The sequence below is a fragment of the Ips typographus genome, linkage group LG2 (assembly GCF_016097725.1).
Source record: "Ips typographus isolate SLU linkage group LG2, UJ_Ityp_2.0, whole genome shotgun sequence".
Lineage (NCBI taxonomy): Eukaryota > Metazoa > Arthropoda > Insecta > Coleoptera > Curculionidae > Ips > Ips typographus.
The window spans coordinates 5,053,010-5,070,409 of record NC_138423.1 but is presented as its reverse complement, the minus strand read 5'-3'; the positions used below and the strand labels follow the sequence as shown (position 1 = coordinate 5,070,409).

Here is a 17,400-nt window from a genome sequence, read left to right as displayed (position 1 = left end):
GACTGGAATTAGTTTTCAAGACTAATATTGTAGCATTTAGTGCAAAATATTTTTTTCCTTTCATTACTGAAGAGTCCGAAACTTGACTTGTACTATTATAAATAGTCTTCAAGTCGATTTTTCAGTCTTAAAGCGCTAAAAACAGTCCTAGTTTCTTAGAAATGCTTCAATTTTTTGCACCGATGAGTGTAGAAGTCAATTTAATAGTGAATAAGAAGCTTGAAATGACATTTTCAAGACTATGGACAGTGTACAAACTAACTTTCAGGCCTGATAAGTTAACAACTTTGTGAAGATAGTCTTAAAACTGGATTTTTCAGACTGAAAACAGACTTAAAGCACTAAAAACAGTCTAAATTTTTAAGAAATGCGCGAACTTTTAGCATTGAGGTGTCCAGGAAATCAATTTAATAGTGACAAAACTTGAAATGACATTTTTAAGCTTATGGATAATGTAAAAGTCAAAAACTTGGTGAAGATAGTCTTGAAACTCGATATTCCAAGTTGAAAGCAGTTTTAAAGCAGTGAAAATAGTCCTGAGTTCTAAGAAAATTAAAAGCAAAGTAAAAAAACTTGAAAAGTTAGTTTTCCAGTAAATTTTCATGAACTTGATGTCAATATCCAGTATTTAAGACTATTTTCAAGACTAAAATATTGAAGTTGGTGTTCAAATTATGAAAACTTACTTCAAACACAAATTTTAAGCTACTGATGTCACTTTTTGGTGTCGAAGTCAATTTCAAGGTTTGAATGTGTGAATTTGTAGTAAAAGATCTTAGAAAAATTAGTTTTTAAGTCTCTCAAGTGAATTTTGAATATTAAAGTCTTTCAATTTATCTGAAAACTATGACGACCGACTAGAAAGACAGTTTTTAAGTCTCTCAAGTGAATTTTCAATATTAAGGTCTTTCAATTTATCTGAAAACTATGACGACCGACTACAAAGACAGTTTTTAAGTCTCTCAAGTGAATTTTCAATATTAAGGTCTTTTAATTTATCTGAAAACTATGACGACCGACTACAAAGACAGTTTTTAAGTCTCTCAAGTAAATTTTCAATATTAAAGTCTTTCAATTTATCTGAAAACTATGACGACCGATTACAAAGACAGTTTTTAAGTCTCTCAAGTAAATTTTCAATATTAAAGTTTTTCAATTTATCTGAAAACTATGACGACCGACTACAAAGACAGTTTTTAAGTCTCTCAAGTGAATTTTCAATATTAAAGTCTTTCAATTTATCTGAAAACTATGACGACCGACTACAAATACAGTTTTTAAGTCTCTCAAGTCAATTTTCTTAGTTTCCAAGTCAATTTTGAAGACTAAAGTTTTTCAATTTGCCTGAAAACTATGAAAACTGATTACAAACACAGCTTTTAAGCCTCTGAAGTCAATTTTCACGTTTCCAAAGTCAATTTATTAGTTTCCATCAATTTTCAATTCTAAAGTTTTTCAATTTTGTCTGAAATCTATGAAAACTGATTACAAAGACCATTTTTAAGCCTCTGAAGTCAATTTTCACAGTTTCAAAGTCAATTTACTGGTTTCTAGTTCAATTTTCAAAACTAAATTCTTTCAATTTGTCTGAAAACTATGGAACCTGGTAACAAAGAGAATTTTTAAGCCTCTGAAGTCAATTTTCACAGTTTCAAAGTCAATTTACTGGATTCTAAGTCAATTTTCAAGACTAAAGTTTTACAATTTGCCTGAAAACTAAAAAAACTGATTACAAACCCAACTTTTAAGCCTCTGAAGTCAGTTTTCACCGTTTCAAAGTCAATGTACTGGTTTCTAAGTTAATTTTCAAGACTAAAGTTTTTCAATAATTTGTCTGAAAACTATGGAAACTGGTGACAAAGCCAATTTTTAAGCATCTGAAGTCAATTTTCACCGTTTCAAAGTCAATGTACTGGTTTCTAAGTTAGTTTTCAATAAAGTTTTTCAATTTGTCTGAAAACTATGGAAACTGGTCCCCAAGACAATTTTTAAGCCTGTGAAGTCAATTTTCACAGTTTCAATGTCAATTTACTGGTTTTTAAGTCAATTTTCAAGACTAAAGTTTTACAATTTGCCTGAAAACTAAGAAAACTGATTACAAACCCAACTTTTAAGCCTCTGAAATCAGTTTTCACCGTTTCAAAGTCAATGTACTGGTTTCTAAGTTAATTTTCAAGACTAAAGTTTTTCAATAATTTGTCTGAAAACTATGGAAACTGGTTACAAAGACAATTTTTAAGCATCTGAAGTCAATTTTCACCGTTTCAAAGTCAATTGACTGGTTTCTAAGTCAATTTTCAAGACTTTCAATTTGTCTGAAAACTAAAAAACTTTTAAAGATATTTAGTCTTCACTGTTATTCCAGAACTCTGGAACTTAATTTTCTTGGTCAACTACCAGCTCGCAATGGATGATATAAAATCTTTTCGAAATTTTGCACATTATAGCCGACCTCTAGCCATAATATGGCCCCCATTAAGATCGACTGTCTGCGATGTAAACGTAGTAAAACCAGTCGGAAAGTCAGAGACTGCGCAAAACTACGGAAACCTCTCGACAGCCGGTCAAATCGAATGCACCGGCTTTTCTGATAAAAATACGACAACCAGTTCACACTGATTAGAAATACAGACAGAATACAGTCGAAATACTCGTAGTCAAGTCGCGATCAGTGAATCTACGAGGCGGGTTGAGGTTAGGATAACTACGTGAACTTGAAATGGCCGGGACATTAACCAAACTTTGTAGACAGTCTAATCAGCTGATATCCAAAAATGCGACATTACTGCAACCGACTGCAGCGACTTCTGCCGCCCATATCCAGAACTGTACGTATACAAGAATGATTAAATTCTTTTTGATTTGATGATGTGTAATTATGTTGGACTTTGATAGAGCTCGAATCAGCTAAGAAAAGGCCACAGGCGTCATCAAACGATGATGTCACGATCTCTGTACGTCTCGCTTTAAATATTGCTGCTCTCGTTACTTTCCAAGTTGTTGCAGCCAGTCAGTGGCGTGCTATTATTTTATCAGTAAAATGAAACATTTTCGTCGTTTTTAATAAAGAAAATAAAAGACAACAAGTTTTTCAAAGGAATGGAAACTCCTTCTGCTTCTTTCTTCATAAATTGTAAGACGTTACTGACGATTTCACGGCCTTGGCTGTATATGATAACACCTTTCTTTCCAACCTTTTTGAAAGACATTTTGACAAAATAACGTTTTTTATTCATAACACTATGTGAACTTCAACTGCGACCATCAACAATACAACCAAAACACCAGACTAAAACGGAACCTAACCTAACCTAACCCCCTAAGTCTCCCTGTCCGCCACTACATTTTTTTAAACTTGGCAACACCGTTTAGAGTGCCGGCTAGTAAAAGCATATAAAAAGGTCCAAATGTCCCTGGCCGCTGCCGCATCTGTTTTAATTGTGTCCAAGTAAAAACCGTACTACGTTGCCAAGTGGCTTTTTGACCGCTTAACAATATATTTTCGGGAATATTTTAATAGGACGCCTCTGATTATATCTAATGCGACGGCAACTGTAGAAGGAGAAAGAAATAGTTTTAAAAACTGCGTCATTGATGATGCGGTGGCCTTTTCTCATCTGATTCGAGCTCTACTTGAACTGGTTTATAATAAGCATTCTGTAGTCTTCTGTATTTAATATTCTGATTTGTCCATGGTTTCTTAGAAGTGCAGGCAATATGCTTGGGAATATGGTCTTGACCATTCGGCCAAAGGCCGATACTATAGATAGGTATTTGACACTTTGACAGCCAATCAAATTGTTTGTTTTTGAAAACAAACAATTTGATTGGACGTCAGTTTTGTAGAGAGTCACCAACATATTTTGAAGTATAGTTTGAATGTGACAGTTCAGTCACAAAGTGTCACAGTGAAAACAAAACTTAACTAAACAAGCTCTAAAATACCGTAAAATATTTTATTTTTTGTTATAAATCAAGTAATTAATACAGGGCTGTCCCACGAGGAAAAACCTATAAATTTCGCACAAATTGTAAAACTTCTGATGATGTCTGAAATCAGTTACAATTGTGGTTTGAAATTTGAACACCCTGTAACTCGGTTATTTTTGGGAGTTTAGGGAGGTTGAACCACTCAAATTCATCGCCTTGAACTCCTCTTTCCAATGATGTAAAGCAAAACATTCTATCTTAAAAATTGCGTACAGGGTGGTAAAAAATTCTGAATCACTACAATTTTGGTTTGGTATACAAATGTGGTTTGATGCCACAAATTTTAAAATCAGTTGAAATTGTGGTTTGGAATTTGAACACCCTGTAACTCGGTTATTTTTGTGAGTTCAGGGAAGTTGAACCACTCAAATTAACCGTCTTGAGCTCCTTTTTCCAGTAGTGTTAAGAAAAACATTATCTCTCAAAAATTGCGTACAGGGTGACCAACAACTCAATCACCATACTTTTCATGCACACCTTGTATACTGGAAGCAAAAACACGGTCCTCAAACTTACGACGCTGAGTTAAGGAGTTGATTAGGAACATTTTTCATTTCTTGCAAATTTTTGGTAACATTCACCGTTTCTGAGTTATTTAGCAAAAACTGGTATGATGCAACACATTTTCAAATCAGTTGAAATTGTGGTTTGAAATTTGAACACTCTGTAGCTGAGTTATTTTTGGGACTTTAGGGTGGTTCAACCACTTAAAAGAACCGTTTTGAGCTCCTCTTTCCAGTGGTGTAGAGCAAAAAATTCTATCTTAAAAATTGTGTACAGGGTGATAAAAATAGTGAACCACCATATAGCCTGTATTCTGGCAGCAAAAACGGCCCAGCAAACTTACGTGGTTGGGTTAAGGAGTTGATTAGAAACGTTTTTGGTTTATTTCAATTTTTTCGTAACTTTTACCGTTTTTGAGTTATTTCGGAAAAACAAAAGTTGTGGTCTGAAATTTGAACACAGTTTAAAGGACAGTCAGGGACAAAATCGCCTGTAACACCCACTTGGAGTAAGAAAATAAATGTTTTAACCACATTTTTGGAATCCTTATTAAATCTCCTATCCGACAACCTGAAAAACACTACAAAATTTGGTACAGTCAGAGAAAAAAACGGTGTCAAAACTTGAACTGTCAGAAATACAGAATTTGTAATTTACCTGTCAAATTTTCCTGGGAAAGTAAAATATTAACTTTACCGGTAATTTACCCATCACTAAAATGGCTGGAAGTTGACACATTGACTATCTAACCCAGCTTTACTACACTAGTGGCGCCGCCAAGTTCCTCTGGACGAACTAGTAGCTTTCAGTCAACCCGTTCATTCGCTGCGAACACTCTCCTTTAGTATTATATCCTTGTTATGGAAGCCTTGTTAAGAGAATCCAAAAATATACATGGTGTCCCATTTAAAACTGTCGGAACAACTGTTTAGTTCAATGTCGTATCTCTAGTCGTTTTCAAAATATTTGAAATTTTAAAGAGAAAACCACCAGGTATCTCAACCCAACTTTGTTATCGAATTATTACAGTTATATGATTCTGATTTTTGTCAATAACATGAGAATTCCAGTTAAGATATTTACTGAGAAACTGTTAAAATCAGCTGATCTAAATGTTGGGAAATATACAGGGTATCTGGAAGTAGCTAGAATTGGCTAGAGATTAGAAGTACACGCAGAACGAGTCATGCAGAATAGTTCTCAAAATTTGGTTGCAAGATCTCTACAAGAAAAAAACATGTGTCTCATACTTTTCCGAATAGTACTATTTACCACAAAAAAAATCAAATCCAAGAAAGTTTATAAGAAACATTCAACTTAAAGAAAAAAATCTCAGTTTGATTATCACTCTCAATATCCCAAAAAAAAAAAAACATACAACAAGTGTCTCGAAAACTCAGATGCATTTACGGTACAAACTCTGATTTAATTTTCGATTATCACAATAAGAGCTTAATATATCAGACCTGTGTACCTGATTTATCTTATTTACCTTGCTTTCGACGGCAAAGGGCATTATCCTTTGCTCGGTATTTGGGAGTCAAGAAAGTTGCAAGTTACCTCTTATGGCAAGTCAGTGGCGGAGAAATTTCTTTGAAAAAGTTACGTGGCATTAACCTCTGGGCAGGCAATTCTAGCAAGTTTTCCAATATATTGACTAACTAGATTTATGTACTATCTATCTATTTAAACAGCCCTAAATCCATCTTCTTTTATTTCTTCAAATCTGACATGGGTTCAATATGCAGATGACACATCCCTTCTTGACCATCATTGTAACACTGCTCAGCTCCACGTAGTAGCCGCCTAAACTAACTAAACACCTAGTTTGCTGACTTCAATCTATGTCTCAAACTTGAAAAAACCGACTGCCTATATTCTCCTTAAGAGAAAAAGATTAATCACCCAGTTGATCAACAGCCTCTCCTCGATCCTATTTCTCATTCACAGAATCTCACATTAGAAGTCTCCCGCACAGCATATATGTCTCTTTTCCAGTCCAAACCATCTGTCCAGTATTTCATCGGTCGTCTTTTTGTCTTATTGTATACTCAGCAAAATTCCATTTCAGTTTTGCCACTTGTTTGTTGAGACACTCGTTTGTCTTTCTGTCTGTCAGCCTTATGTTCAGCATATACCTTTCCACAGACCAATCTGTTTTAGCTATTCTTTCCATCTTCTCCTTTGGGAACGTCCAGGTTTGAGCGCTATATATCAGAACAGGCAATGATTGATTAACAACTCTTGATTTTTGGTACTGGGAATATTTTTTGTTCTTTAATAAGAGAGTTTTCTGAATGATGCCCACGCCATCCTTATCCTTCTTTTTATGATGATGATGATTATTTGTCTCAAGTGTATGTATTCGTTTACTTGTTCTATACTTTCTTGCGCCAGCAATTATTAGTTCTTTCTGTTGTAAACCAGAACAATACTGTGAATCAAATCACCATAAGGCTTCGGATCAAATCAGACACAACCGCCTCATTCAGCTACTCCAGAATAAAAATCTAGACACAAAGGACATCAGAATTATTACCGAACAAGGATACGTACTGTCTTCCATCCTATTTAATATGTACTCTGAGGAAATTATTCAGGGAGCGTTGGAGGGTGAAAAGATTTGCTGACGACACGGTACTTATAGCGGAATGTCTTGAGGATCTGAAACAACTGCTAGATCGTGTTGTGGAACTCAGTGAGGAGAGAGGTCTAACTCTAAATACCAAAAAAACTCAATTCACAACATAAAATCACAACAGCGCCAAGAAAGCCTAATGATCTATGAGAAATTCTAATACTTGGAAGCAATAATTAACGAAGACAACGCTTACATTGACATAGGACAAGCAAGAAGCTCATTTAACAAATGAAATTGTTTTGTTCAGTAGAGATCTGACTATTAGCTTGAAGACCAGACTTTTGAGGTATTTCGTGTTCTCTGTGCTGTTATACTGATAGATTGGATGTTTTCGAATTGTGAGCGTACAGAAAAATGTTGAGGATAGGTTGGGTGGATGGAATTACAAGTCCTAAACATTATCAAAGTTAGAAAACTTACATGGGACACGTCATGCGGGAAGAACACTACGGACTGCTTCAGGGGTGGAGAAGCATAGGAAGAAGACGCATTTCCTGGTTGAAGCACCTAAGAATATGGTTCTACTAAAGTTCTGTGGATTTATTTTGCCAACCTTCTCAGAGGAGACGGCACATGAAGAAGAAAGTTGGTTGGTCATGGTTTTTGTCATGGTTTGAGATTGTCTGCGTTTATCTTGATTCTCCTATTATCCCAATGAAGATTTTGAAACACTCTGCTTGGGTGATATCGTATCTCCCTGTCTCATTCCTCCTGGTTTATTTGAATAGGTTCCGTTTGCTCCATTAAATTAATAGTTGTTGCTTTGTCATATATACATTCTTTCACTTTGTATGGATTTGTTTACTGACCTATGTGCTCTACGCTATCGAAGGTTTTTTTGATTAATATCTTCATCATTAGCAAATGGTCTCTTATACTGAAGCCCTTTCTAAAACAGGCCTGGCCTTAGATTCTTGAATCGAGGAAGGGAGTTATTAAGGCCGGGTTTACCCAACTTCATAGCCATAATCATATTTGTAATGTCATATCTAAATTGTTAAGCCCATTTGGCTCAGCAAGTTAAACGAGTTTAATACTTTAATAAACGCCTTTACCGAGATTTTGTTTCAGAGATAGAAACCAACAACCAACTGGTAGAAAAATATAATAGCTAGATAGCGGTAAAAATTAAATGACGAAATGGTCGGTTTATCAGTTAAGTAAATCGAAATAAATCGTTTAAACATAATCCCCAAAAATAACACTTTAAACAATACCCTATACATGCACAAAATACTACAATAATTAAACAGATTGTACTTATATTCGTTAGACGATAAGGACAGCTTTCTGGAGGGTTTGGCATTTAAGAATTATTTACTATTTCAATAATTTACGAACCCGGTGCGGGTTGCAGAATTCGGGACGACTACATTTTGTGGCAGGAGACGGAGTCTCCGACCGTCTGCCTTACTAACGAATGTCGAACCTTATTTTTACCTAATCGGTTCGGTGACGAAATTTATTATTGTTCGTCGCTCGTTTTCCATATTCCTGTATCCATTTCTACGGTATCCCATCTCTTCTTAGCGATTTGTTTGTTATTTTTCATTTTTTCAAGTGCTTTTCTTACCTCATTTTTACTGATTTCTGGTTGTAGGTCGGAATTAACATTTTTTATTTTTAGTTGTAATTGCTTGAGGGTTTGTTTTTGTTTTGTATCATAAAAATGTGTATAGTACTCTTGTGTTATTTGTATAATTTCTTTTATATCACTCTGGTTTCGTTTCCTGTTTTATTCTTTACACTATTAATCTGTATGTTTCCAAGTTGTGGTTTTAGGCATTTCATATTTCTTTTTTGTGCTGTTTTCTCCTTTTGGATACCTTATGTATCATGTACTAGGAGTTGTTTTGCTAAAGTAATAAACAAAACTCTTTATTTAAGTGTACTTAAACTGGACTTTTATCATGTTTACGATTATATTATTTTTCAAAAATCCTCTTTTTTCCAGATTCAAATGGTAAACGGATCGAAGTTAAAAACCCCGTCGTGGAAATGGACGGAGACGAAATGACCAGAATAATTTGGGAAAAAATTAAAGAATCCTTAATTTTTCCCTACCTCAAACTAGAATGTTTGTACTATGACTTAGGATTACCGTACAGGTAAGAATTTACATATTGGTGCACATGCTGAAGATGTTGATTGATTTGTAACTCAATTTCAGAGATCAAACCAATGATCAAGTAACAATTGATGCTGCACATGCCATTCTGAAACACAGCGTTGGAATTAAGTGTGCCACGATTACCCCTGATGAGGCCCGAGTAAAAGGTAGACAAAGGTTATTTCTTTAAAATTGCGGATATATGGCAACGTCGGGCATCTCCAAAAAGTAACTCTGTAAGAAGTTAACCCCCATTTGCCCCGTCGTACTTTAAGCCAAGCTTAAGTGTGGTTCAGACTGTGTAGAACACAGTTTAAAAAAGTCACAGTCTGGACCATTTTACGGACGTTTACTTTTTTGTTTGTCACACTCAAAACCTGTCTATTGCATTGTTTGCGTCATCCTATTTTTGTATTTAATTTCTTTTTACAAATTTTAAACTCTAAAAGTTTCGTTATGGGAACCCCATTATAACAATTAAAATTTTAGAATTCAACCTAAAGAAAATGTGGCTATCACCCAACGGTACGATAAGGAACATTCTTGGAGGAACCGTGTTCAGGGAACCGATTCTTTGTAAAAACATTCCAAAATTGGTGCCCGGTTGGACCAAACCCATTTGCATCGGTCGTCACGCTTTTGGTGATCAGTACAAAGCGCAGGATCTTGTTATAAAAGGTCCTGGAAAGGTAAATTAACCTTTAAGTTGAGTTTATAAAAAAAAAACAACTAAACTAACAATAAGTAAGAACTACAACTAGTTGCCCAATTTTTAACTTCTATATCTTTGTACATGGAAGATAACGAAGAACTCATTTTTGATGGAATTCTTGATGGTGGTTTATTTGTAAATAAAGCGAAAAAACGATAATACACAGTCAACAAAATACAACTAATCAATTAGTGTAGCAAGACCATTTTTTTGGTCTACACGTATCATCATTGCTATTCTTACTTTGGAAACTGTGGCTTTGAATAGGTTGGAGGACCTGGGGCAGAACCGTTCTCGTACGTTACCAAGCCATGATATGCTTCTTCTTCCAACAGAGCTCCTTCCGACGATCTTTCCTTGGATTATGAGTTGCAGAACCTTTGACCTCTCATAACGTGTCCGAGATATTGCAGTTTTCTCATTTTAACTTCATGTAGGATCTCCACGTCCTTCTCCGTTCTTCTTAGGACCTCTACGTTTGTAACATGTTCTGTCATGGTATTCTCAACATCCTACGGTACGTCCATATCTCGAAGGCTTCCATTTTTCGCTCGCAATATACGTTCATTGTCCAAGCCTCCACACCATACAGAAGGACCGGGAATACATAGCATTTTCTTAAGTCCAGGCTCAAAGGCGACTACAGAGAAGCTTCTTCATTTGGCATTTCAGTTTTGGTAACAATAGACGTGATAACGTTATTCAACATATTTTGAGGGTCGGACATGTTTTTGGCGAGGAGAACTGTATCGTCCGCATAGCGCAAATTGTTCAGTGGAATGCCGTTAACTCGTATTTTCGAGGACTTTGGTAAAAATTTCCTCTGACTACTGGTTGAATACTTGTTCACAAGTATTTGTATATCTCTTTTGTCGAAGTTTTTTCCTTCCAGATCTTCTATTAGTTGTTTGTGTCTCATTTTGTCAAATGCTTTGTTATAGTCTATAAAGCAAATTTTTGTTGACATCAAGACATTGTAGGCAAAGAAGACTTCTCTCGTACCACTTTCGTTTCTAAATCCAAACTGAGTATCGGCGATATTTTCTTCCAGCTTCTTATAAATTCTACAATGGTTGACTTTGAGGAAGATCTTTAGTGTGTGGCTCATTAGACATTCTGCTTCTTAGGAATTGCGACAAACGTAGAAACAAAATTGTCACAGGACCCAAATATTACTCTGCAATCATCACCTTAAGCACATCTGCTGGCAAATCGTAAGGACTAGGAGCTTTCCCATCTTTTGCTGATTTTATTGCTTCTTCTTTTAAAAAAGATGGTCCCGTTACATTTTGTGTGTTTGAAGTTATTTCTTCTCTGTGGTCATTAAAAAGGGTTTCAATGTATTTCTCCCTTAGGGTCATTGGATCTTTAGTATCCGATACAACATTTCCTACTTCGTCCGCCAGGATGTATGATTTTTGCTTCCGATTAGTTCACTCCACCATTCCACTCTTCCTTAGTTTGGCAGCATTTTTGTATTTGATGTCCATCTGTACTTCTTTATATTTCCGTCTGTACTTTTCAGGGTTCCTTCGTCCAATCCTTTCGATTTTTTTTTTGGTTTTCAGGTTTTAGATGCCTTCTGTAGGGTTACATAATGACCCTTTTAAGATTTTGCCACATCGGTCCTCTGGTTGACTCTGGATTGTCGTAGTTAGTTAATATTATAAACGGAATAATAGTTTTAGTTCTTAATTGTTATTTAAAGTATTTGAAATCCTTACAATAACACACGAATGATATAGCTTGAGTTGGTCTTCACCCCCGACAGTGGAGACAAACTTACCGTGGAAGTGTACAAGTATAAAGGAGCTGGAGTGGGTTTAGCCATGTACAACACTGACGAAAGTATTAGCGGTTTTGCCAAATCATCGTTTCAAATTGCCTTGGCAAAAGGATGGCCTTTGTACTTGAGTACTAAGAACACCATTTTAAAGAAATACGATGGACGGTTTAAAGATATCTTTCAGGAAATTTACGAAAAGTGAGTTTTGCTGTTTTTCTTGCACTTTTTTCTGGTTATAAGTTTGCCGTTATTTTTAGAGAGTACAAATCCCAGTTTGAGGCTAAAAAAATTTGGTACGAGCACCGACTTATTGACGATCAAGTGGCACAGGCACTGAAATCATCAGGTAGATTTTATACTAGAATCAAGAGTAAAGGCAGAGTTGAGTACAGATGTCACCAGATGTTGCACACAACTATCATTTCTGGCATCCAGTTGACTATACTGGAACGAAGGTTTTGTTCTTTGGTTATCAAGCCCTATAGCCTCTCTGATGAGCCGTAATACGGCGAAACCGGTCAGAGGATTGGGATTGATAAACAAAAAACAAAACCTCACCATTTTCATAGAATCAATCACTTATGACACTATACGGGGTGGTCCAGTTTTAAATGTCAATAATTCACCAATCCATAGCCAATTAAAAAATAAGCATTTTTGAAATTAATACTCATTATGAATGACGTTTGCCAAAATTCTCCAGCAGCATAGATACAGCAAGATGGTTTTCATGTTTTTGCCTTATTTTCTACGTCTCTAGATATTTTTCAAAAATTACAGTTTCTTTTAATTTCATCTTCATTCTCTTATCAAATTCTGATTTGAAACTTCGTTAACAAGCTTAAAAAATTTCATTGTAGCTAGTTTTTATAGTTTCCAGACAAACTGAAAGACTTTAGTTTTTGAAAATTTACTTAGAAAAGATAAAAATTGATTTCAGAAGCTTAAAAATTGTGTTTGTAACCAGTTTTCATGGAAATCAAGAGACTTTAATATTGAAAATGGACTTGTAGACATAAAAAAACTACTTTTTCTAGAATTTTTTACTACAAATTTATACATTTAAACCTTAAAAATTGACTTGAACACCAAAAAGTGACATCAGAAGCATTTGAAGTAAATTTTCATAATTTGAAGACAAATTTCAATATTTTAGTCTCAAAAATAGTCTTAGATACAGGACATTGATAGTAGATTCATGAAAATTGTCTTGAAAACTACCTTTTCGTGCTTTTTAGTTTGCTTTTCTGTTACTTGGAATTCTGGACTATTTTTAGTGCTTTAAAACTGCTTTCAGCTTGGAAAATCGAAGTTCAAGACTATCTTCACCAAGTTATTGACATAGCAAACTTAAAAAACAATTTTTACATTCTCCATAGACTTAAAATGGCATTCCAAGCTTTGTCACTATTAAATCAACTTCTAGACGCCTCAGTGCTAAAAAATCGAGTATTTCTTAAAAATCTAGACTGTTTTTAGTGCTTTAAGGCTGTTTTCAGTGCCTCAAATCGAGTTTCAAGACTATCTTTACAAAGTTTTTGACTCATCAGGCCTAAAAGCCAGTTTGTACACTGTCCATAGTCTTGAAAATGTTATTTCAAGCTTCTTCACTATTAAATTGACTTCTACACTCATAGATGCAATAAATTATAGCATCAAAATCGAGTTTAAGGCTATTTCCAAAAGTCAAGTTTCTTCAGTAATAAAAGTAAAAAATGTTGGTACCAAAATAAGATATTAGTCTTGAGAACTAATTTTTAAAAAAGAAATTTGAGTTGAGTTGAGTTACAAAGTTTTTGACTTATCAGGCCTAAAAGCCAGTTTCTCCACTGACCATAGTCTTGAAAATGGTATTTCAAGCTTCTTCACTATTGACTTCTACACTCATAGGTGCAATAAATTGTAGCACCTCTAAGAAATTCAGACTGTTTTTAGTGCTTTTTAACACTGAAAAATCGAGTTTAAGACTATTTCCAAAAGTCAAGTTTCTTCAGTAATAAAAGTAAAAAAATTTGGTACCAAATGCTACAATAATACGTCTTGAGAACTAATTTTTAGAAATAAAATAGTCCGAAAATTTAATTTACTTCTAGACTTGTTGTCCAGTCCAGAAAATTGAGTTGTACATCAATTAAAGTCTTGAAAATAGACTTTTGGACTCTCTTTAGTCCTAGTAAAGTCATTTCTAGCCTTAAAAGTCAACTTTTAGATTATTTTTAGAAGTAAAAAATGAGTTTCATGCACAATACAATCTTTGTCTTGATCTTCGGACTGTTTTTAGTTCTTGAAATCCAGTTTCAGACACTCAACCAGGATGACAGTGTGAGAAAACGAATTATAAGAGTATTCCTAGTAGTAAGTAGCAAGTTTTTAGACTATTCAGTACAAATTTGGACTCTTACACGTCTTGAATGTTCAGTTTTACACTATAAAACGATTTTTTAAATTGAAATTTGGAGTACTGTATCTTCCTTAGGAAAAGTTTTTCATCAAAATGACATAATGCAAGTCAACTTATTTTTCGATTGGCTATCGAATGGTGAGTTATTGACACTTAAAACTGGACCACCCTGTATAAGTAAATTAAAGATCAACGTAGAAATCGCTAATTTTATCTGTCCGTCGATTCGTTTTAGAGTTTTTTCTTGCGCTCAGAAACACCAAAGTGCTATTAGTGGCTTTAAAACTGTCTTCTGATCCTCAAAAAAAGTCACTAGAAGCTTTTAATGCTCTTTTGCAACTCAGAAACACTAAAATGTCACCAGTGTCTTTCAAACTGTCTTCTTAGTCCTGAAAGTATTATAAGAGGTTCTCAAACGATTTATTTCTGCAGGTCAGAAGCACCAAAATGGCATTTGTGAATTCTGATCCTTTAAATTGACATAAAAAGTTTGAAAACTGTTTTCAGTTGATTGAATTCTCAAAGTTGAGAGAAAAATTGGTTAAATTTTACGCCCTCTAGCGGCCAAACGGTTCAACCTAGCAACCAGTGTTGTCATATCTTTAGAAAGCCCATTTTATTGGCTATTTATTGACGTACAAAATTGTTTATAGGGTGGACCAAATACGTGAGTTATTTACGACTGAATGAAACACTGCACTAAAAAAAGTGGAAAAGAAATTCAATAACTGTCTACACAGAGTGAACCAAAAATTGGCGAGTTGTTTACTTTTGAGTAAAATACTGAATAAAAAAAATGGTCAATTTTGTGTCCAAATGGCCCTCTAGCGGCCAAATTGTCAAACCAATTAGCCAAAGATGTCAAATTGTTACAAAGCCCATTTTATTGGCTATCCATCGACATATAAAAGTCTATGCGTTATACAGGGTGCCCCTTTTAAACAAAAAGTATGTTCGATACATATCTTAAAATAACGATGTGTTTATTCATATCTTTGCTAGTTTTGAAGATAGTCATCGAATTTGAGACACCCTGTACATACGGTTATTAAAGGTAATTATTATTATTAACAGGTGGTTTTGTTTGGGCTTGTAAAAACTACGATGGAGACGTCCAATCAGACATCGTGGCACAAGGCTACGGTTCCCTTGGTATGATGACTTCAGTACTAATGTGCCCTGACGGCAAAACCATTGAGTCTGAAGCTGCTCATGGAACAGTAACTCGCCATTACCGGTAATACAAAAAAAGTGTACACAAAACCGATTACTTAAACTGACATGACATAAATTTCAGACAGCATCAACAAGGTAAACCGACCTCGACCAATCCGATCGCGTCCATTTTCGCGTGGACGCGGGGTTTGGAACACCGTGGTAAACTGGATGGTACCCCAGACGTGGTGAAATTTGCACAGAGCTTGGAAAAAGCCTGTGTTCAAACCGTGGAAGGTGGAAGGGTCACTAAGGACTTGGCAGCGTCTATTGCTGGAGGATTCGATAAAGTTAAAGAAGGAATGTACTTAAATACGCAAGACTTCCTTGACGCTATTAGTGAAGAACTGAAGAAAGTAGTATAGATTAGGTTAGCTGATTTTATCTTTTTTAATATCAAATGTGTTTTTGAGTCAGTTAAGACTTTAAGAATGTATTTAAAATGCTATTTCCGAACTGTACCAAGCAAATTAATATAAAATAGCATCGTGTGTCACGATGCAGTGACTAGCTTATACCTATATACTTATTTTATATTTACATATTACATAATAACAATAAAGTTTATTTTTTAAGAATGTTTTATGTTGTACCTCTCTTTCTAGTCGTTTACTTCAATCGTGTTAAGGTGATTGTGATTTCTCTACATTTTTCTCTGTCTGTAGATCTCATTCATCTAGGTCTGGTGTCTTCGATTTTTCTTTGTATCAACTTTTTCCAAATTGTCATTTGACAGTCTTACAGTAATTTGAATTTCTTCTACTATTGGTGATAATGGTTCCGTGAGCAGTCCAAGGGAAAAAGCTTTCTCCAGACCCACATTTTAAAGCTGTCTGTGGCCTTCAATGTCCAGGTTTCTGTCCCATATAATGCTAGTGGCAAGAGAAGAGTCTCGACAAGTTTGCGTTTTGTTTTCATTGTTATTTATTTGTGTTTCCATATTTTATGCAGCTTTGTCATGGCAGTTTTGCCAAGAGCGATTCTCCTTTTGATTTCGATAGATTCATTTACTTCTCTGTTTATGTTAGCACCCAGAGATAATTAATTTCTTCTATCATTTTATATTCAGTTCATGGTTCTGTTTATTCTGTTGTTTCGATCTACTAGCATTAACTTACGTTTCCAGACTTCCGCTCTTTCCACTCTTTCATAATAAGTTCAGCCATTTCCTGTTCGTCCTTTGTTATAAGTGTGGTGTCATCGGCATAACGAAGGTTATCAGACTTTCTCTAAGTAGCAATCAAAAAAACATAAACAACTTAGCACGTATAATCGAATCATTCTGCACGTAAACTCTCAGGGTTTACTGTCACACATCTTGGAAATTCGGCAATTGATTCAGGATAGAGACCCATGGATAGTATGTGCAAGTGAAACACATATCACGTCAGATATCCTTCGAAGTGAATATTCTATAGATGGCTACAAGTCTGTGGAATGTTATTCAAATAGCAGATACACGGGAGGAGCAATTATATACATAAAAGAAAGTCTTGTTTTTTCTGCTGTTTACAACGATTCTGTGGATTATAACTACTGGGCTATTTGGTTGAGGACGTGCATTGGGACTGAAACTGTTATTATTGCCGCTATGTACAGATCCCCTAACGCGGCCACGGGCCTGTTTATTGAGTACTTGGAATCTCGATTAAATGAAGAAGCATTGGTTGACAAGAGAACTTTCATTCTGGGAGACATCAATATAAACTGGCTACGCCAAGAGGGGGATACAAAAATGTTGAGAAAAATTGTTCAAGATGCGGGTTTCCGTCAGATTGTAAATAAGGAAACGAGAATAACAGACCAAACTTCTTCTCTGATTGATCATATCATTACAAATGACTTTGCAGCCACTGAGATAACAAGAGATTTTCCTGTAATTACGGACCATGAAATTATTGGGACGGTATTACAGGGCAACCATGAAAATGACAGCTGTATGGAGTTTATTGAATACAGAAGGTTAGATGATGAAACGATATCATGTCTCATTGAAGAGCTGACAGGAGCAAACTGGAACTATACCTCAACCAATGTGGAT

The 17,400-nt window shown here is 35.1% G+C and overlaps 1 protein-coding gene across 1 annotated transcript; it reads left to right on the top strand.

The window, feature by feature from the left end:
* The first annotated feature begins 2,604 nt into the window (after nucleotides 1-2,604).
* LOC145724679 (isocitrate dehydrogenase [NADP], mitochondrial-like) lies at nucleotides 2,605-15,937 on the top strand. Its single transcript, XM_081973065.1, has 8 exons — nucleotides 2,605-2,828; nucleotides 9,090-9,243; nucleotides 9,306-9,412; nucleotides 9,735-9,934; nucleotides 11,703-11,941; nucleotides 12,001-12,089; nucleotides 15,219-15,381; nucleotides 15,442-15,937. The coding sequence occupies exons 1-8, from the start codon at nucleotides 2,720-2,722 to the stop codon at nucleotides 15,722-15,724; spliced, it is 1,344 nt and encodes a 447-aa protein (XP_081829191.1). The 5' UTR covers nucleotides 2,605-2,719; the 3' UTR covers nucleotides 15,725-15,937.
* Nucleotides 15,938-17,400: the final 1,463 nt, after the last annotated feature.

What these genes read in the sequence shown, in the direction of transcription:
- LOC145724679 (XM_081973065.1), top strand. Translation starts at nt 2,720, where the DNA reads ATGGCCGGGACATTAACCAAACTTTGTAGACAGTCTAATCAGCTGATA. An exon ending in GACTTAGGATTACCGTACAG is followed by an intron (nt 9,244 to 9,305) that starts GTAAGAATTTAC and finishes ACTCAATTTCAG; the next exon opens with AGATCAAACCAATGATCAAG. An exon ending in TTATAAAAGGTCCTGGAAAG is followed by an intron (nt 9,935 to 11,702) that starts GTAAATTAACCT and finishes CGAATGATATAG; the next exon opens with CTTGAGTTGGTCTTCACCCC.